The sequence below is a fragment of the Miniopterus natalensis genome, chromosome 3, assembly GCF_054644295.1.
Source record: "Miniopterus natalensis isolate mMinNat1 chromosome 3, mMinNat1.hap1, whole genome shotgun sequence".
Classification (NCBI taxonomy): domain Eukaryota; kingdom Metazoa; phylum Chordata; class Mammalia; order Chiroptera; family Miniopteridae; genus Miniopterus; species Miniopterus natalensis.
Genome location: NC_142083.1, coordinates 23,618,760 through 23,640,756, shown reverse-complemented (window position 1 = coordinate 23,640,756; position 21,997 = coordinate 23,618,760). Strand labels below are relative to the sequence as shown.

Genomic DNA, 21,997 nt, shown 5'->3' with positions numbered 1-21,997 from the left:
AGAAGTCATGAGATCTGAATATTGGAAAATGAGGAATGTGAGGCCAGGAGAAAATATAATACGGTGACAAATGAATGAAGATGGAAACGGACCATTCAGAGTGTTCCAAGAGGACACATGACGATGGGAACATACTCAGAAATTGGCAAACTGAAAAAATAAGGCCATGACTTGTGGAAAGGGAACTACAAGATCATGGGTCAGCCTTGGTACCAGGTGCATTGATCAATAAGGGCATAGAAATAAATGAATACAGGGAAGGTAGAAGTAGAAACCAAGGGTGAGAAGGAAAGACAGACACAGGGAGGAGTCACAGTCGCTGCCCCGATTCCTGACAGTTTTGAGGTTCCTGTTCCAATCCATGTGCTCCCTTAAAACCAATCTCCTGTTGGGCAGGGAATCTGAGACTGTCAGTTTCTGCAGCCCGGAGAGCCTGAGGCAAGAATGTCAGCAGGGTGGAAGGTTGCTCTGGAGGCTTTGCAGTCATGGAGGGAATCATTCCTTATCACTGCCCAGGGAGAAGAGGCATCCAGGCCAGGGCTGTGTTGACACCAGTAGCCTCGCCCTGGAACAGGACAAGCCCCAGGTCAGGGGGCTAATCCCGCCTGGTCTAAACCAGTCAGGGCAGCCCCACTCCCTGGGCCAGCGCTGGGTCTGAGAATGAACATGTGACCTGACCCTGGGAAACAGGACAAGAGACTGGGAAAGGCTTCCGGAAATGCTTTTCCTCCAGATAAGACAAAAACTCTCTGCAACTTCTCATCCGTGATGCTTCTTCACGTTCCTGGGGGGAGGCAGAGAAGGCTCGGGGACTACAAGACCCGCTCACCCAGCGCCTCCCCAAACTGAACAGAATCAGCCCTGAAGCTGCTGTCTCCCATCATAGAAGAAGGGAGAGAGTCATTTTTAAGGCCCTACTCACAGGGAATTCAATTTCTTTTAAGTAAATGCTGTCCTATTGGACAAAATCTTTACATACTATTTCTACAGAAAACGCAAACTAAGACTTAAGGAAATAGTCAGGAGATTGCCAAAGACTGCACAAGTAGGGATTTGGAAGATGTAATTGGAAGGGCTGGTCTGCTCTTCCCTTACCACGAGACCAGGGTTTCTCAACCGCAGCACTACTGACATCCGGGCTGGGTCATGGTTGTGGAGGCTGCCCCATTCATTGCAGAATATTTACTGACATCCTGGCCTCTACCCTCTAAATGCCAGTGTCCCACTGCTCCAGGTTGTGACAACTAAAAATTCTCCAGATATTGCTAAAGGTCCCTGGGGACACCTCCAATGAAGAACCACTACTTTCATTAGATATCCCTTTTTATGTGCCTTTGTGCACTGGTGTAAGATAACAGAGTCTTAGGCAAAGAGATGGTATAAAAGTTCTTCCAAACATATGGATGGGCAGACGTGGGCTCATATGAATGACAGATGAAAAGAGACAATGAGTTTGAAATAAGTGACAGCTCATGAAGGAAGGAAGAGAAATGAAGTGGAAAAAAACAGAACAGTTAGAGTAAGGCAAACACTGGAAAGCAACTGCACTCAGCAAATCCTTGCTGAGAGTATACAGCGATATAATTCTGCAGGGTAAGAATGTGGGCTTTATTTTTCAGCCATGGGTAGGGTAGCTGTACACTTTGAGGGGCAATATTTTCAATCTACAGATATTGCTGTTGGTTCTATTAAATTCAGAGCAAGAAGAGCATGCAATATTCAGAAAAGCACGTGGGCTCTCTGTATTGCATTTAACCACAGGCTTGTTTTGATCCTGAGTATATTACCTTGAGAATCTGCCTCGGAAATCGATCCATAAATAATGGGGTAGGTTCTGCGACTTTACTTTTCCAGGTATTTTTATATTTTCTTAGCTGTCATTAAACAGACATCAGAAATAAAGCTATCTAGAATAAATTCTCTGTAGTGGTGCTATCTTCTGGGTTTCTGCCAAGCAATTTGGGGTATGTGCTTTATGTTATAAAATATTAAGTCATAGTAAAACTTATAGCAGGTATGTATGTAGATAGTTTAGTGTAGGCCAGCCACTGTTCTGAGTGATGCACACATTTTAACTCCTTGAATCTGCCCAACATCCTACTATCTACATCCCATTTTATAGGTAGGAAAACTGAAACTCAGATGAGGCTCAATTTGCTCAAAGTCACACTGGTTTTAAAAGAACCAAGATCATTCTAAACAAACTAAGTCCAGAGACTGTGATCTCAGCTATTTCATTCTGTAAAGAGATTCTTAGACCCTTCTTTGGTAGGAGTCTCATGAGCATCAGCTTCACGCTCTTTTACCCCCAATTCTGTAACAGAAAAGTTCCCCTCACCTAGGAAATAACAGATTTCCAAGAGCTAGCTAAGGAAGATCCAAGTTTTGTTAACAAGCAAAATCCCACTTCAATTCATTCATGTTCAATTAAATTGATTCCCAAATGACCCAGAATGGAGATGCGTTTGATGTGTATAGAGGTCCCTGGAGCACATGTTTAGGTCCTGACAGTACTCCAGACATCATTCTAACTACATCAAAGTCTCATAGTTTCTATCCAAACATATTTTCAGAAGTTAAAAGATCTTCCTTTATTTTCAAAGTTCCTTGTACCTTTTGTCAGAGATTGGAACAAAACATGATATTAATAAACTCCTTGATATCATCCCTCAGTCTCTCTATAAACGAATTTCACAAAGGAAACAGCACCTTTGAAGGAAACTACGCTGGAGATCAGAAGTACTGGATCTAAATCTGATTCCTTTCCCGATGTAGTTTTAGAACCTGTGCAAACTCTTTAGACTCTGATCTATGATATTGCCCTCTACACGGAGGGCTTTGGATTCCATTATTGCTAAAGTCCCCTTTCACTTTGAAGATGCTAATTACTCCATAGCCCAGGAAGAATGCTGTAATTGTGAGACTTATTTGGTCTTTGCATTTTGCTAGTTATTGCATGATATATTTTGGAACAGGAACTCACCATATGATATAATGTGCTGGTAATCATGTACCCACAAAGGATGTAGACAGTATTCATGCAGAAAGCCCAAGTAGATGCTTCAAACTATATTACCCTTGTTAAGCAACATGACAAGTTATGCAGGACATATGTCTGTATTTTTTGAATCACGCTAGAAATGTTGATTTAGATCTTGCTCAAGCACTTCAAATCTATTAAACTGAGAACAATGTTTTCAATGACATTTACAAAAGCAAACAGAACTTTAGTCAATAGTCAGTCAACAATTGCCCTGTCTCCTGGACAACAGAAATCCATAAATATTTTTAAATAGGGACCATTCAGTGGAAAACAGATCTTAAGTTGCTAAGTCCCTGGGAAGGTTCTGGGGGTCTCATGGGCAACTTCAACTCGCTGGAGAGGAGAGCAGCTAAGCAGCAGAGGGCAGCCTGTGTGTGAGGTGTGACTGGAAAACTAACTTTGGGGAACTCAGCCATGCTACACTGTTTGCTCATGGTTTGTGAAGATTTAAAAGGTAAGTTCCCACAGAGGGTGTGATATCAATCTCAGCACATTCATCATCCCTCTAACCTAGAGCTCCCCTGAACAGGACTTCCTCTCATTATTCAACTTGGGCTTTTATATTGGATATAAGATGCACTGGTCTCTAAAAATCCCTCAGATTATAAAGCTTAATTTCTTTCAACTAAATATATGTAGATAAAAAAAGAAATGTATTTTTCTCATTATAAGATTTTATGTATTTTTAACATCTCTAAAATCAACTGGCATCTTGTAATCCACGGAAGCATTTTTTTTTCTTATAAAACAGTAGTATACTTCTCAGCCAATAGCATATCAGAAATGATGAAATATGGTAGATTTGGGAAATGAAATTAAGCCTTTCTTCCATTTAAGTCAAAAATAAAAAATAACATAGAAGCAAATTACATTTTTAATAGCCTTTAAAAATACCTAAGTTAAGACTGCTCTATATAAATGCTAACAATTTTCATCTAGTTCATTTCTAAGAAATAGATTGTTAGAAAGGATATATAATTAAAATAGTTCCTGGGTTATTCAAAATTTCCCATTTTCTACATGGTAGCTTTCACATATGAGAAAAATACATTGTTTTATTTCCTGAGTGTTGCTCAAAGTGACATAATTTATATTCTGTTGTTGGCTGCTTCCCATATTATTAACTTATTAAAAGTGTAGCTTGAATATGACACATTATATAGAGTGAGAGGACAGGGATGGTTTTGTATAAAGAAATCACCTCAAACAAGAAAAAAAAAGACCTTGTAATGTGTTTTCTGGACAGTGAATCAGAGGTCACCTCTCAGCTATAACTTTGAAGCAGAGGAGGCGGAGAAACAGCTCCAACCCCAGGACAGACCCCCATTGCCCTCTGCCCTTCCTGAGTGTACAACAGAAACGTTCCTCTCAGCAGCAGTGACAACTTTAGTAACAACCCTCTGGTCACTTCTTAAACATTGGATCATCTCCATCTTCGGAAGGTAGAAATACACGTCACACATATTTACTATAAACCAAGTGGCGGCATGTGCATTTTCCATTACATAAGTAAGTATGTCTCACATGTCTAATAAAACAACCATGGGTCCTAGACCAATGGCCTCATTGCTTAAGAAGAATTGTTACTACATTGGTTTGCTCTTTGTACCATTAAAATGTCAAGGTCAAAATATCTAGAAGAAGGTGTGCTGACTCTTTCTAAAGTACACTTTGTACATCAGAGCTGCATTTCAGAGATTGCAGTTTTCTCTAGCAGCAAAGAGTGGGAGGTGAGCCCTGGCCGGATGTTTCAGTTGGTTGGAGCACAGTCCCATGCATTGGAAGGTCGCAGGTTCGACTTCTGGTCAGGGCACATGCCTAGGTTGTGGATTTGATCCCTCGTTGGGGCACATACAGGAGGCAACAGATCAATGTTTCTCTCCCCCCTCCCCATTCTCTTTCCCTCCCTGCCTCCCTTCCACTCTCTCTAAAATCAACAAAAACATATCCTCAGATAAGAATTAAAAAGCAAAAAAAAGAATGGAAGGTGAACACCGTTGTACTTCTTGAGGGTTGTTCAGAAATGAAAAGGGACTTCAAACGCCAGCATTTTTAAAATCAATTTCAAGGGGCACTGCAGAAAAGTTTCCTTCTAAAATCAGAGACCTGAAGCTATACCCCCAAGGACTAGCAGTTAACCCCCTTGCAAAGATTTGCTTGCAGCCTGGATGGGGTTATACATTCACAGTTGCAGTGAAAAGCCTTGATCTACTGCCAACACTTGGGGAAGGACACGGGTTTTAATAGCCCTGGCCTTGCTCATGTCACTTTGCCTGATTTTCCCACTTAAAAATGGAAGGACAGTCTTCATGGACAAGGCTTTAGATAAGAGCATTAGCAGCCTCCTTGATAGGAGGCAGACCCCCAGTTCACACGCCTCAGGCAGTTCTGTTTGGAAGAAACAGCCCAGATTTCAAATCACAGGACGTGTCGCTTCCCTTCTGAGCCCTGTCTTGCAGAAGAATGCCAGAGCTGACAGTCACGGAGATCAGCAGTTATGTGACAGCAAAGAAACTTAATAAATGTGCAAATGCATAGAAGCTAATAGAGGTTAATCATATTCCCTGAGGATCAAAAAGACAACAGGGAAAAAAAGCAGCTGGTTTGTAGAAGTGAGGACCCGAACAAATAAATTGGCAAAACAGAAAAGTGGAAACTGTTTTCTTGGATTCAGAGTCTGACTTCAAATGCAAGCAAGCTCCTCTTGGCTCTGCAGAATTCACTGTGGGAATGCACATTGGGCTGTTTCTCCCAGACCTTGCTGTGACCCTGAGCAGGATCTACAAGACTGTCCCACATGGGCTCCCATGGTAATAGCCTTTAGTTCATTCTTTTAAAAGCTCCACTTCTCTCGGCTTCTGGAACTATAGGTCCCAAGGGAAACTGATGGGTGTGGAAGGTACTATTTTATTAATGCTACAAAAGGTACAATAGTTCACATCAAACTCTGGAGATAAAAATCCAAGAATAAAACAGAGATATTATACCCCATTCTCCAACCAGCACTGTTTTCTTTAAGATACTTTTCATCAAAACAGACAAAAAGCCTGGCCAGGCGTGGCTCAGCGGTTGAGCATCGACCTAGGATCCAGGAGATCGCAGTTCAATTCCCGGTCAGGGCACATGCCCGGGTTGCGGCTCCATCCCCAGTTTGAGGCGTGCAGGAGGCAGCCGATCAATGACTCTCTCATCATTGATGTTTCTCTCTCTCTCCCTCTCCCTTCCTCTCTCTGAAATCAATAAAGACATATTTAAAAACAACAACAACAGACAAAAAGCCTATGCCAGTATCCTATGTGGCTCTTGTGCAAGCTAAGAGCTGAATAAGTTAAGAGAGCACAGACAAGGTGTGCAGGAAAGGTTCTAAGATAAAAATGCGTGGACTTCATTAAAGCGCTGGTTAGGATCGTAGGACCGCGGGTGACTAAGGACAGTGCGTTCAGAGGACCGAGAACGTGGATACTTACAGGACAGGCGGAGATGGTCTGCTCCCACTGAGTCATGCTCAGGCTCTCCTCCAGGCTCGTGCATTTCTTCATCACCACATCCCAGCCACAGTAAGGGTCCTGGGCCCCGATGCAGGCACTGGGAACACACACCCAAGGGTCACCAGACAGGTAGTTTAGCGAAACAAAGATGCAACCTAAGGCGAGCCTGGCCCTTACGACTTGTCATGGGAAGTAGTTATCAAAAATAAAGTTTCAGTCTGCATGTGAGAGAACATAGCTCTTCCCACACACCTGGAAGTATCCAAGTAAAATTAAATAACTAATTTTCACTGAAATACTTTTTTTTTTTTTTTAAAGATAGAAGGCAGACAATTAAATGACTCTCTGTGCCAACAGGAGCCTTTTGGTGTCATCGACAGAGCTGAAGTCAGAACTTTACAATGTTCAAAAATACTAGTTGTTATCACCACCATCATCATCTCCTTAATAATAGGTATTATTTGTTGAAAACCTACTGTGATATGCCAAATTATCTCATTTAGACACAAAAACTTTGACAGGGAGGTAGTGCTATTATTATCACTTTCTTTATCATAACCATAATCATCACCACCACCACCATCATCATCACTATCATCAACACCTTAGTAACAGGTATTATTTGTTGGACACCTACTGTGATATAGCAAGTTATTAGATCCTTTAGACACTGAAGCTCTACCGAGGGAGGTATCAATGAAACACCAAAGAAAACAAACAAAATTTATGAAATTGGCTTAAGGACAAGCATATATACCAAAATAATGCAATGTGGTTAGTTCAGATTTAATAAATAAGTCTTCCTTTCAGTACCATAGCTTAAAAATGTATTAAAATTTAATTTAATAGTTTAATATAGTTGTCTACAATATTCACCATATTATTCAGAAGTATTGTGGACAGTGGATATATTTTTTTAACTTTATCTCAGTGAAGGAGTTCATAACAACCTGGGCATTATCAGATGAAGATTTTGGCTCCAACGTTATAAACACAATAGAAGGTAGATGGAGGGCTATAGGAAGCAGACAGAGATAACAGTGAGAGAGCCAAAATTATAAACAAGTTCACCCCACAGGCAAACAGGATATTGAACACCTGGAAATTCTCTTTTTGAAGGGACCAAGAGGTCAGATATGTAGGAAATGGATGTGAGGAAAGGAAGGTGTGTGTACAGCGTGGAAGTCTAATTTCTTTATAGAGTTAGAGGGGAGAATGTTACAGTTACCAATTAGTCAAACATAGGACCAGTGAGGTAGTATAAATAATAATCTGGTTAACATTAATGATATAAAATAATACTAATTAGCACACCAAATATGTTAACCATGTATAAAGCACTGTTATAAGAACCTTACTTCTATTAACTCAAGTAAAACTCATAGAACCTTATAAATATAATACCTCAATTAGTTACTACATTTATTCCCACTTTAAAAAAAAGAAACTAAAGCTGAGAAAGGTAGTTCTACAGCTGGGGAAGATAAAGGTAATAAATCAAGCAACAGAGGTATAAAATTATTATTTAACTTACTATGCAATTATTATTTATTAACCACCTAAACAGTTCAAACAGGAATGGTTAAAAGGGTGCTTCTCACAGCAGGACAAAGCTGAAGTGGGAAGGGGTGGGAAACAATGACCTGTCACCACAACCTCAACAGTACTTTTTCGTAAGTGACGAGGCACATGCTAAAAGGTAAACTAAGGTATATTAAAATTTTCAAGTTTATTTTAGCAAACATGAATTCTAATCAAGCAGCATCAAACTGACAGTGATTAAGAGGCTCCACATACATGAGCTAGGGGAGAGGTTTTTATAGAGAAAACATGGAAGCAAAGCAAGGAAATTATTTGATTGGCTCTAGCTTAAATGGTTGCCTTGTTTGGGGAAGCCTGGTTGGCTGTGTGTGACAGGTTGTTCTTAAGTTTCATTGTGTCGGCTTCCAACACATTGACTCTGGCTTAGGTTTTGGTTTGCTAAACAGATTACCAAGGCATTAGTGCCACTCCAGTCCAAAGGCCTCCTTGTTTTATTACTTTAACACCCATATATTACTTTCATGAAAAATATAAAATAAAAATCAAACAAGGTAGTAATAAAGGACAAAGTAATAGCCTTCCTTCTTCAGAAGTAGATACTATTCACACATATATTTTGGAGATAGTCTCTATACAAATAAGTGAGCATGTGTGGATATATCTATAAGTATTAAATACATTCAACATATATATTTATGTTATTGTTGCTTATATATACAACAATTGTATGTAACGCATACAAAGGGGACTATACCCACAGCCTCACGTTTTACTTTTTACACATAATTATATATCACGACACATTTTTCTTGTCAGTAAACACAGCTCTACCTTAGACCCTTTTAGAATGTGTTCTTCACAATCATCGTTAGCATGTTGATGAATGTGCTTTGTCTTTCCCCTTCTATTTTTTAAACAGTTGTAATGATGACATACGCGTCTTCCTTTTTCCAATTACTATCATGTCACACAGATGTCTTCGTAGTCGTCATTTAATGGCTTCAGAATAACCCACTGAGCAAATAAGCCATTGAATACATGTATCAGAACTTGTGGATTAATTCCTTTACTATTGGAAATTTAGAGCTGTAACACTGGTTGTGATTCAGATATAACTGTAAAAGTAATTGGATGTCAGGCTCAGAGATTAAGTCCTAGTGTAGCCCATCCAAGATGAGCTGTAATGATGAACCGATTGTGAGTTACAGTCTAAGGTAACTCAAGGCCCTTTGGCTCGAATCACAATAGATATTCGGGAGATTTTATTTATGCCCGAATTTCTCATTAGATTCTGAGCGCCATGAAGACAGGGTCAGGGCAGCCTCATCTGTCTTCATCCATTCAGGGCCTGACTTGGTGCTTGGAGCATATTAAGTTCAAGAAATATACTAGCAATGAGTTAACTAAGGAAAATCCACAGTCTTTAGAGGCCACACCAAAGCCAACACAAACAAAAGCTCAAGACATTCAGATTTGGAAAATATAAAATTGATATCAACGGGAGAATAGTTTGTAAAATGAATACATGTCAAAACGTCTTTGTGAATGTTTGTGATTCATGGCTGAATGACCAAGGTTATCTTGCTGGGGACAGAGGGGGACTCAGCAATTTCTCTCTATAAGTGTATATTTCTCCCATCAGGCAGATGTTGTCTTTAGAGAATATTTAATTAATAAAGGTGCCAACCAATTAACTCCTACTTTTAAAATTTTGCCCTTTCAAGCAATAAATATCTTAATTTCCATACTAATTTTCTTAATGAGGTGTTAATTTCTTTAACTAAATGATAGCTAGTGCAAGTTAAATGAATTAAGAATGAACCAGACACCAAGTCACAAATAGAGCCAAGGTCCTTTTGCTAATGGTTTTATTTTTCCCTCCAGTTTTATCAAGCAAAATTTAAAAGGCACGTATCTTCTGTTTTATATAGAGGCTGTGATTCTTCCAGTTTTAGATTTTTCTTCTCTCCTCAATTAGTTTTTATAATAAAGCAAAAACAAAACAAAACAAACACCTAAGGCCCAAGGGTTTTCAATCTTCTGGCTAATGTTTCATTTCACTACACTTTTCTGTAAAGGGAGTATTACTGCTGCACAAGAAGTCAGGTTTTCTTTTGAGCTTATTAAGTAAAATAGCAGAGAGGAAAGAGGCAGAGAACCAAAGACAAAGCCTGGGCCTTAGCTGCAGAAAGTCTCAGCTCTGAACCTGGGTTTCATGTCACTAGAGTCATGTTTACCTTGAGCCGGACACCAAAAATCTAAGCCACCATTTCTTCATTTGAAAAATTGAGATAATATGTGACTTTATACTCAGGATATCTGATTGATGTGGTAAGATGATGAGTGGAGATAAAATCTAGCACACTGCTGGAGATGTAAGAGAAACTTGTGGAATTGTATCAAGAGTAATCATTTATAAATATTCATGAAACTGTGCATTGCCTTTCAAAAATAGATATGGCAAAAAATAAAAAATGGGAATATGATTAGTCAAGCTCAATTTTTCTTCTTAAACACTTCAAAATTCATTAGTAAAATTGAGTTTCTAGTAATAGCTAAAATTACTTATATATTCTACTACAGAAAGTATATTTAAAGAAGAAATCTGTAACGACGTGTTACTCAACTGTTATTCTACTCCTATTTAGTGTACTTCCTTAGACATGTTTCTGGAAAATCAACATTGCTTTTGTAAAACAAACAGACATACAAACAAAAAAACACAATTTCCCCCCATAATTCATAAAAAGAAAATCTGGTCACGTAGATACTAGTTTCTTAGAAATGGATTATTTGCCCCAGTTAATTTTCACTAGGGAGGTTCTTGTCTTTCTATAGAAGGATGGCAGAGAAACATATTGAAAACATTCCAGAGAAACTCTTGAGTTAAAATAAAGATTTCCTTTTCTCAACTGGAATTGTTAAGGGTCAGACACAAAGTGCCCCACGCTGACTGTGGGCACAGATACCACAGACCATGGTTATCAGTGAAGTCATAATCTCTCTGTTTCCTCTGAGTGAGTGGACAAGTAAACAGGGAGATGCAGCTCTGGATGTTACAGTAAAATCTTCTCCCCACAGGAGCCTAATGAGGATAGACAAGAGACCTTATTTTCCTTGACAGGGAGCTATGAACTGCTCCCTGGCCACAGTGCCTAGTGGCAGTCTTATAAGAGGTGAGGGTGGGCCCAATGAGGCCTGGCTTCCTGGATCTGATGCAGGACTTAGCTTCCTAACCTATAAGGAGCTGAGCACTGTAACCCAGGTCCAATGAAGGAAAGAGCCATGAAAGGATCAATGGCCTCATGTTTTGCAATCCATGGTCTCCCACTCCCGCACCAGAAACACCCGACATATAGCACAGGCCTGTGTCTTCCTGCACAGCAACCTGGGTCATGCCCCCAGACAAGCCGCTGTTGGAACTCAGAGCTCACTGGGATGGAGTTGCAAGATGGGTGCCCTTCTAACTGCATTCTGATTTGTGACATCCCTGTTAGCAAGATTCCGACCCTCCCTGTCCCCCACCGAGTCATCTGCAACTGGGAAGAATAATTCCTGCCCTAAATTAGTCCTTCAGGGAACACAATTCCAAACAAGTTTTAAGCAACCATTGGTTAAAATTAGGAAAATGTGCTATATAAAAGATAGTTGGTAATAAATATCACCACTTGGTATTATGCTCATGATAGCTTTGTGATTAGCTAGGAGGTCCCTGATGTTATCTCAACATCCGAATGCCAAAGGACGTATCATAATATAGATGTCATTTTCTAGAATCATCCAGAAGAAGACAGTGTAATAATTTTATTATACATAAAACACTCCTTCTACATAAGAATATCCACTTGGCAGAGCACTTTAAATGTTGCACTCTAACATCATCCCATTTATTCTACAGTAATTGTGTGTTAGATAAGAAAGTGAGGTTTACAATATTGTAGTGACCAGGTGAAGAAACGGCATGTGGAGGTCTGTAACATGACTCCCAGCCTCTGAACCCAAAGCTAGTGTCACTGGGTGCCTGTTTGAGAAAGAATGGCCTATGTATGGTGTTTGTGAGTGATATATCCAAACTTCTACAACAAGTCTGTATTGATGCCTTGTGAGGACTGGAATTAATAGGAGCCCTGATGCCTAAGGACGTTTAAGGTTATGATTTTCCCGGGGGCAATCTTGCATCAGGGGCCAGACATTCATGCGATATTCCAACGCTAAAGTGCTGGTCAAATGTATGGTATACACAGAAGTTTTCAGTTTTCCAAGCATGTGGGCCTACGTTTTTCCAAAATGAGCTTCAAACATCACTGGGTCAACAGTGGACACAGCATGGCAGATGAACAGACTGGCCTAGGGTTGAGAAAAAGTGTGATGGATGTGGGCTTCCCTGAACCTGCAGAAATTCCCTTTTCTTTCCCTCCTCCCAGCGGCCTGGGTGTTCCTGGAGCCCAGGAGACAGACAGCATCCATCCAAGACAGCTGGTGCCCAGGACAGCACAGTGAGGACTACCAGCAAAGGGGTGTCATTGCTTCTTCAGGGGGATTAGCTTTGGGCTAAAGGGACATACCGTTCATATTGTTCTCTGTCTGATATATATTCACACATATTTAGAGAGAATGCGCACACACACACACACGCATTATGCAAATAAAATTAAAGTTGTGCCAAATTAATGCAGGAACACCAACTACCAGCGCTATCACTGAGTATTCTAAGGCACTGAATAATCTGCTGTAACCCTGACAGTTACTAGCGGATGTCATAATGTGGCTGCTCCTCCCTGGACACTGGTGGGTCATTTTCATCACAGTAAATCAAACAGCATCAAAACTCTGCGTCCTGGGATTCGGGACTCAGAAGGACATTTAGGCCCTGTTGCCATTCGACCACAGGGAATTTAAAGACCTCTCCTCCTGTGCCCTCTCTCTGGTGGCACAGCTACGAGGGGCACCAGCGAACGGGATGGCCCGGGGCTGCCCTACCTGCGCGTGCGGTGGAAATGGCACCTCTTCAGCGGGATCTTGGCCACGTGCTCCCGCAGGCCCACGAACAGGAAGCTCTGGCTGTGGAGGATCTGCAGGCTCCTGATGGGCTCCCTCCGCCTCTCGGGGAAAAGCTCGATTTCTTCCAGCAAGCAGCTCCCCGAGGTCTGAGTCAGGGGCGCCCGCACCTTCTTAATGGTGCCGTAATCTGCAGAGGCAACAGGGGAGGAAGGGAATAAGCCAGCAGGTCTCCCAGGTTACCGACCCGTTAAGCAGCCGTGGTTCTCCAGTCTGGCCCCACAGAGAATCATCCAAAGAGCTTGGAAAATGCTGATGCCTAGGCCCCAACCCAGACCTAGTCAGGCAGCCGTGCTGGATGTGGGCCCAGGAACCAGTCACTTTTTGAGCTCTCAGCAGACCTAACAGGCACCCAGAGAAGAGAACCACCCACTCAGCTACCATCTGCCTTGTCCAGGCACAAGTCTAGACACCAGGGTTTACTGTGGCTCAAAGGAGCCAGCTTTGTGCCATCCCATGCACAACATCAGGAGCCAGAAATTCTTAAGGGACAATCTTGGATGTCTAGTGTCAGAGGGGCTGACTTTGCTGTCCCAGCAGGGCAGACACCCCGCCACGGGCAACTGCAAACATGCAGGACAGCGAAGCCGCCCCTTTTCCATCCTGCCCTGTCTCAACTCCCTGTTTATATCACCTCCCTCCTCTTTATCTCTGATGTTCTTCTTGGGGATGCATTTCTTGGTCTCAACTTCACAAATTCTTCTTTCCTGTACAATAGACATCCATTGCTGACCTGGACCCCTCCCATCCGAAGTTTTCCTGCTCACTTATTTATATGCACTGCCCAAGGATGAGCATCTCTGAACCATGTAGACTCCCCAGATGGGCTGTGAGGGGCAAAGAAGGGTCTTTCAGCCAGTGTGGGGCACAGCACAGTCAATGCAATGTGTCAGGGACACTGACTTGAAACACACGCTGCTGTCCCAGGTGCCCTGGGGGAGGACCCTGCTACCAGCCCGCAAGCCCAGGCCATGAACCCAACCCTCTAGGAGCACCTCCCCAACACGTGAGGTCCTTAAATCATCACTCAGGCACTGACTGAATAAAACCATCAGAGACCAAAGTTTCCAATATTCTCATTCTGCACACACAGAAAATGAGGCTAAGAAGCGACCTAAAACCAGAAGCGAGTGAAGACGAACCTTTGGCTCCAAAGCCTCCTGTCAATCATTAATCTCGGAAGGCTCTGGACAGAAAATACCTTTCAATTTTCTGGTTTTTGTGAAAATCTTTAAAATTGTTTACATTTACAGAGAAAAGATGCTTACATTTAAAGAAAAATATATATGCAGACATATATTATCCTGACTTTATTTAAAAATGGGTAGCTGAAACATCTCCATTGAACATGTATTGATTATGAACTGACTACAAAGTAATGTGCAGCATTAGTAAACCACTGCTTAATTTTATTTTAACTAGCTGGTTAAATGTGTTTGAGAAAGTTCAAGCACAAAAAGCATAATTATGCTCTATGCTGGGATGATTAAAAACATAGGACCTGTCTTTGGGGGGTATGTGTTTGTGAGCAGAAAGAGAGAGAGAAAGGGAAAAGGGGAGGAAGGAGGGGGGAGAGAGGGGCAGCCCATGGAACAGGGGAGGGGAAGGGAGGGAAAGGGAGGGGAGAGGAGAGGAGGGGAGGGGAGGGGAGGGGAGGGGAGGGGAGGGGAGGGGAAGGGAGGGGAGGGGAGGGGAGGGGAGGGGAGGGGAGGGAGGTTCTGCTATGAACTCAAATTCTATGCTGAAGTTCTAATTCCTAGTACCTCAGAATGTGACTGTACTTAGCCCTAAAAGTAGTAATTAAAATAAAATAAAATGAGGTCATATGGGTGGGCCCTAACCCAATGTGGATGGTGTCCTTATAAGATGAGGAAATTAGGATACAGACATGTGCACCCAGCAAACTAACACAGAGACTCCAGGTCAAGAGTAGGAAATAAAAAATAGATTTTGCCATCCAGATAATTTGCTCAAAGCAATTTCAAAAATACACTGTATATTATTTTCCCTATATCCCTAAAATATTATGACTCAAATTCTAATGCAAAAGTGTCATAAATTATATGTTAGACTAAAATTTTTTACGGTATATGGTCGTAACATAAGATGTACATTATTAACAGATTAGTATTTTCAGATACTGACATTTATTTTACTTAGTGCCTATAACCTATGCATATGGCTATAGGTTAGAAAAGAATGGGAGATAACACAGGACATGTAACATTGTGAAGAACTGATGCATTTTAATAAACATTACACAATAATTCATATAGCTGATGCTGTTGCTCACGACCTTTAGACTAATGACTCTGGTGATCTTTGGAGGAAATCAGAGAACTAATGAACGCTCAGGAATGAACTTTCAAGTATCTGAGGAAAAGGTCGCTGATTATAATGAATTATTTTTTGTGGAAGATTTGTAGAATTTCAATCTGACCAAAATTTGAGATTTTTTGGAGAGAAAAAAAAATTCTTTTGTAGGAAAGAAGGAGGGCAGCAAGGAAGGAGGGAGGGAGAGATGGGGAAAAAACATGGTCAACTCAATAAAATTTTTACTACTGCTGTGAATTAAGTAATTTTTGACTCTTCATACTTGGAGATGATCGGACAGCTTTCCGCCATTCACTATAGCTTCAACAATGAAACAAACAATAAAGTGAAAGTCATCATACCCTATGTGTAGAGTGACCCCAATTCTATTAACTCTGAGAACCCTGAGCAATGAAAAAACATGCAGAGAAATTAATTCTTCTTAAGAACAGCAGCCTGAAGCATTTCCAAAACTCATAATAAATATATACATTTCCTTTCATGTGCAATAAAAAACTTAGAGGGTGGAGTGGCAACATACCTGTTATATAAAATTTGTTTTATAAGAAAAGAAAAGTCACAGAGTAACAGAGTTAATTCAGGAAAATGTGATATAAAGATATAGGGGTTATTGCAAAGCATTAGACAGTGAAATCTGTAATCTTGACTCCATTTTCCTCTTACTGTTTCTCTTAGTTTTGTCCTATTTTAAAGAAATGGTTATTATTCAGCTTTCCACATGCTGAATTCAGAACAGAAATTAAAACTCTGGAAGAGCCAAGCAGCAATTCTGACAATGGTATTACGTGTGGCAGGCTGGAGAGTCAGGGCAGATACCAAGGCTGCTCACCTGGGAAGCTAAATTACTTTATTTTAATTGTGCATCGGCCTCTGATTCCCCTACACTGTGTCTGAGAGCCGTTCTTAGTGTTGTCTCATTGACCCAGAGTTACTGCCGCGTAAAAGGAAACTTTTGTGTACGCATCCTTTGCTGTTCCAACCATTATCTGTAAGGTAATGATGAAATGCCCTCTTCCACTCACTGGGCAGCATGTTGCCACAGCAACAGATCATTATATAAAGTTCATCAATTCAGCCAGTTATTACCCCAAAGTAGCAGACAGCTAATATGTTACGAAAGTTCTTTCTTTTAAATTGTAATTGAGCAAATGAATTAAATTGGTCTTGGCACTGGGAGCTCAGCATTACATTTATATAGTAAAAAAAAAAAAAAAAACAGGTCTTCTTGGCTAGTGTATGCCTGAAAAGAAGATTTTAATGAACTCCGTTTATCAGATGCAACTAATGGCTTATTCCCCAAAAGCATATGTTAGCCAGTTTAAATATCCTAGTCACAAACTTCACGCAACATTCTTTTACTTCAAGTATTATTTTAAATCATCTTCCCACATCCTGACCCTTGGCATATAAGCTTCAGGGAGTCAGGCGCCGAAGGGCCATAGTCTGCTGTGGTCTCACCTTAGAAGGGTTCTTAGCACACAGTAGGTGCTCAAGCGGAGCACATGGTTCAGTGTGTGGACCCTGGAGCCCAATGGCCCTGGTTAGACTCCTGGCTCCAGGTGACTCACGTCTCTGTGTCTTCTTCACCCTGGGGCCCAGCTCACAGGCCCAGGGTCATGCAAGGAGTGCATTCATGCAGGGCTCAGATGGTGCCAGACACGGTTTGCTATGTAAAAATGGGTTATTACTATTTTCTGGCTACTTTTAGCTTATAGATGGATTATAAGCCCTACTCACATTTTTTCCAACATAAGCAAGCTCCCTGTCCCTGTCAGCCCTGCACACACGAAGCAGGAGAGGAGGTGATCACTCTATTACAGCCTCTACTGCCTGCTGAACTAAACCTCAAAAGCACCATTCAGTCCTCTAAATCATAAGCTGATGCTTATAGGAAATTTACCACCGAAGTTTCCTGTGAATAAAAACCATATTACGTTTAAAATGAGAGTGCAATTAATAGAGTCCTCTGGGTATCTTTTCTAAAGCTCTCATCTAACCCCACAGCTCAAAGCTAACTCTCATCATCCTGCTAAGGAGGCAATTCAAATTTCTAGAAGGAAATTACTTGCCTTAGATTTACAGTGTCTAAATTACAAAACAGCCACCCAGTTGGCAACGTTGGCAGCCCTTCCCTGACAGTCACCAGGCAGGAATACAGAGTGTAAATTACCCTCTCACCCCCAGGGGTGAAATTTATACTGCATCTGTTCCCATTAGGTGTGGACTGAGATGGCTGAGAAAAATCTATGCTAAGCGCTTTTGTACTTTCACAACATTAATTTAAAAGAAAAAGAGAGCTCTTTACTCGATGGAATAAGAAAATTATTTTGTCATTTTTCTGAATTGCTACATTATATGACTAATTATGAACTAGTAGTTCATATTTATACAATTATGAACTACAGCTTGTCTCAGGTACTAAGCTCTTTGGTAGCTAGAGTTTTCACTTTCTTCAGGCATGATTTCATTCATTCTAACGGCTTCAAATTGATCTGAGGTCTGTATTACCAACCCAAATCTCCTTTAGCTTCAGAGGATTTCCAACCAGCTATCAGACATACACCTGCAATTGGAATTGAGCATACCCAGAACTTAGCTGAAATCCTGAATTCGTGTGTTAGAATAAAACTTTCAAACTGACCTATCCCTATCTTTCATCTTTATCTCCCGTCATTCCACCCACAACTCCAGCTAATTTAAATTTCTTACCTTTCAGAACATTCACACATTTCTGTATCTGCAGATTTTGCCTAATTTGTGCTTTCTCCTAGGAACATCCATCCATACCTGCTCCACCAGGCAACCATCGCCCCATCTCTAAGAGCCAGTTCCCACACCTCTCCTGGGGGGGGGGGGGGATTCCTGACTCTCCCAGTTCAGGTCATTGGTCCCAAATCCCCATGCCTCTGGGACCTAGAGGAAGAAATGCTTAACCAGTCTTTGTGGAAAGGGTGGGAAAGAATAAGACTACACTTTTCAACTGGGCCTCAAAGGATGAGCAGGCATTTGCCATGCAGAGAAGGAAGTGAGAGCATGTGAGGAAGACAGGCAGGGTGGCTGGACCAAAGCAGGGAAGGTTAGGGATTGTGGTGCATGGACATGCAGGATTAATGTTCCTTGGAAGGGTGGGGCATTGGGTTGGAGCCAGTTGGGAAACAGTCCAGTTTACCTGTGCTCATCCAATGCTACAAACTACATTAAGGGTAAAAAAGTGCTGGGTTTTGCAAAAAGCTGCCGGTCAGCAATTTGCAATAAGGTAGCAGAGTTAGAGATTCTAGTACTCTGAAGTAGCAACTTCAGCTTCCCAACCTATGGACTCTGAATGGGTTATAAACACACTGGCATAGATCTCCCCCACTCATGGGACAGGGTAGGTAGGTCCTGCTGGGCTGGACGCTCATGGCAGTAAGTGACCTTGATTTCCCCAGTGTGACATATACAGAATGTCATTCTCTATGGCTGCCATGATTGGGAAGCCCTGCCCTGAACAAAGTCCTATACACAGACTCCAAGAAATGCCTCAAGGTAGCATCTTAGCAACACCACTTAGAACAACAAAATACTGGAAACTACCTGAATGCCAAACAAGATGACTTTAAGTTCAGGCAAACAAGGGAAAACTGGATAGCAGTAAAGATGAAGGGGCTTTAGTTATATACGCGAACATGGGTCACTCATAAAAAGTACTGCACGATTTCAAAAGGCAAGTCTCCGGAGAATATGCGTATAAAATTAAGCTATGCCATTCAAGGTGTGTGTCAGAGGATACAGAACATGGAAACTCAAACATGGAGAAAAGATGAGATCACCAGTCAGCAGAGATGTCAAAGGTCTCATCACTAAAAGTAGGTGAGGGATCAGAGGCCAGTCAGGACTAAGTGAGCTGGCCCTCGGCCTGCACCCTGGTGCTTCTGGCACACTCTGTGCTCAAGGCCAGGAGGGCCCCCAGAATCTGAGAACCCAAAGGTGCAGGTTAAGTCCTGAAGACAAGCTGTCTGGTGAATCACAACAGGCCAATGATTCAGTGAAGACCAAGACAGCTGGCTCATATTCAATCCATGAAGAGAAATTATTGCTTCCCACAAATATTAAAAATTAAAACACAACACTAACATTGAGTAATCAATACAATTTCTAATTGAGAGCAAAAATTATACTTTAACTCAAAGAACAGCAGCTCATTATAAAGACTGCCTTAAAGGACCCATTTCACCAAGGACAATTCAAGGCCTCTATGGCTGAGGCTGTTTTGCACTTTGAGTCAGGGCTCTTTTTCTATGGTCAAGGTCAGATTTTACAAATTAATTAAGTGATTATATCAGTGAGGACCTAAATGAAGCTCCTACCTTAGGGGTCACTTTCAGTACTAAGGGTGCAAATTTTTTATTATTTCAAAATCCCATAAATGCATTTGAGCATTTAGACAATTATTGGAATTGTTATCATTGGCACAACTACATAAAAATCGAAGCCTACAAAACCTCAGTTTCTGCTGATTTTAACTCAGAATTACTCAAAGGGATTTTTACTAATTATAGACAACTTTCAATATTTTAGCCTCACACATATTTCTAGTTAAACAAAGAAATCTTTCTTGAGCAAATTTTCCTTTCCTTCCTCTCAAGTTTAATTTCTCAAGTAAAAAAATCACATATTTAATCAGTTTCCTTATACTCAGTTTGAATTCAAGAGCTGGACTAAAAATAGATAACAAGACTGCCCTTCTAAGCATTGTTTTAATCTCAGAATGCTTTAATAATTTCAAACAGAGTTAAGCTTTTGTAGCCTTTGGAAATCCAAAGGTAATGATAATCATTCACTTGGATGGGAAGTTAATTCATTTGCATTGAATGTTCTGAAATGGCTCAGAGATTTTTTTCTTTCATATTTGGTGTCAGTCAAAATAATGACAATGGGACTGGATGACTGGGAGGATGGCTGGATGGACAGACAGGCAGGTGGCTCTCTGCCTTCCATTTACCCATCTATTTAGTATTTTTTTTAGCACTCACTGAGGTTGGCCGATGCAACACAGGGAAAAGGGGCTTTTTTTTCCCTTCACATTCATTTTTCTTTGGTCTAGAAGAGTAACTGTCACTCCATCATTATAATCTCAGGCATTCTTGACTTCAGGAGTTGGTTAAGTTCAGGCCGCCTTGATTCTTCATATAAAACGTCATTAGCAAAAGTCACACCCTCAGCTTCTCCTAAGAAATGCTTATTTATCCAACAGGTAAGTCAGATAGGATCAGGTATAAACAGTATTAGCTTCTAAGGACATTAGCTTAAAACATCATCCATTCTGAACACTGAGCATTGTGTGGTTCCTTGAAAAGAGCCTCTGCAGCATCTTTCTGTAAAGACCATTCTGTATAAAGACCATAAAATACCCTACTTAAGAAACATCAACCTGGCCATCTCTGTTTCAGAAAGGAAAGTGGGAGGATAATATTATAAACCAACAAATAATTGGACAGCTTTTAAACCTCACTTTGGGATTACACTATTTTTTCAATGAACCAAATTAAAAGAAATTCTGATGTTGACACCTCTGCAAATGGCAAATACTGTTTCTGTACATCACGCACTGTAAATAACTGCACCACCATCAGCTGTTGATCCAAATCAGTTAGCTGCAGGCATCTTGGTGGAAGGAAATGCACTGTGTTAATTCACTAGGATGGTTTGGGGAGAACCCATTTCATCTAATGGGTTCCAGGTGGGACCCATTAATAGGTATGCCTTAGTGCCCGCACTTAGTGCCCACACCTTAGTGCCCTTGCAGGTCTGTCAAATCTCTTCCTTGGACAATAAGGGATTTCTCTACCAACATCTCCTCTGCGAAGGCTTATTTGCAAAGAAATGATGGTTTTTTTCTTCCAATCACCCTGCTGTGTAACAAGTTCTGGAAGAAAGTCCATACAGAATAAAATCGTTGATGATATTTCATCAGGCAGTGGACACTGCAATTACTCCTTCCCAGTCCTTGAGTGCATGGCTGTCTGCTTTAGAATCCAATTACCTAGAGGCCAAGGGCTAAATCTGCTTAGTAATGGTTGGTCATTATTGCCAGGCAAGGGTCATACATACCAGTTATCAAGGACAGGGGAATGTGCTTGAATGAAGAATAAAAAAGGTAGGTGTTCAAAACTAAGACACTAACAATCCTACAAATAATTTGTCTCCTGTGTTCAGATGATCAGACGTGGCTCCACTTTGGCCCCAGCAACCTGACACCTTTGCAAAGCCCTCATTACTGCATCCTAAATGTTAGATGAAGTCATTACAGAAAGATTTACTCTGAAGACAGACTTCGCTTCAAGGGATGAGAAGACAGCACTCTGGCCATGTGAGAGGAATCTGGTTTTCCTAGTGACAAATTTCAATTTGTTAACACATCATAACAATCAAATGATTCCAGGTTTTATGGCACTAGGAAGAATTTTGTTTTCTGACTTAACAGCTTGGAGAAGGCTGTGAGGGGGCCAGTTGACAGCAACTTCACATATTATTCTAATGCCCACCAGCGATG

General features: G+C 41.1%; 1 protein-coding gene across 4 annotated transcripts in view; it reads right to left on the bottom strand.

Moving 5' to 3' along the window:
• The window catches only part of SEMA5A (semaphorin 5A), a 362,632-nt gene that overhangs the window by 52,124 nt on the left and 288,511 nt on the right, over positions 1–21,997 (bottom strand). For all 4 annotated transcript variants that reach the window (XM_087815351.1, XM_016217317.2, XM_087815350.1 and 1 more), the window contains exons 12-13: positions 13,054–13,261; positions 6,511–6,628 (exon numbers count right to left, since the gene is read on the bottom strand). In XM_087815351.1, coding sequence (XP_087671477.1) covers positions 6,511–6,628; positions 13,054–13,261 — 326 coding nt within the window. The remainder of the gene's footprint in view (positions 1–6,510; positions 6,629–13,053; positions 13,262–21,997) is intronic.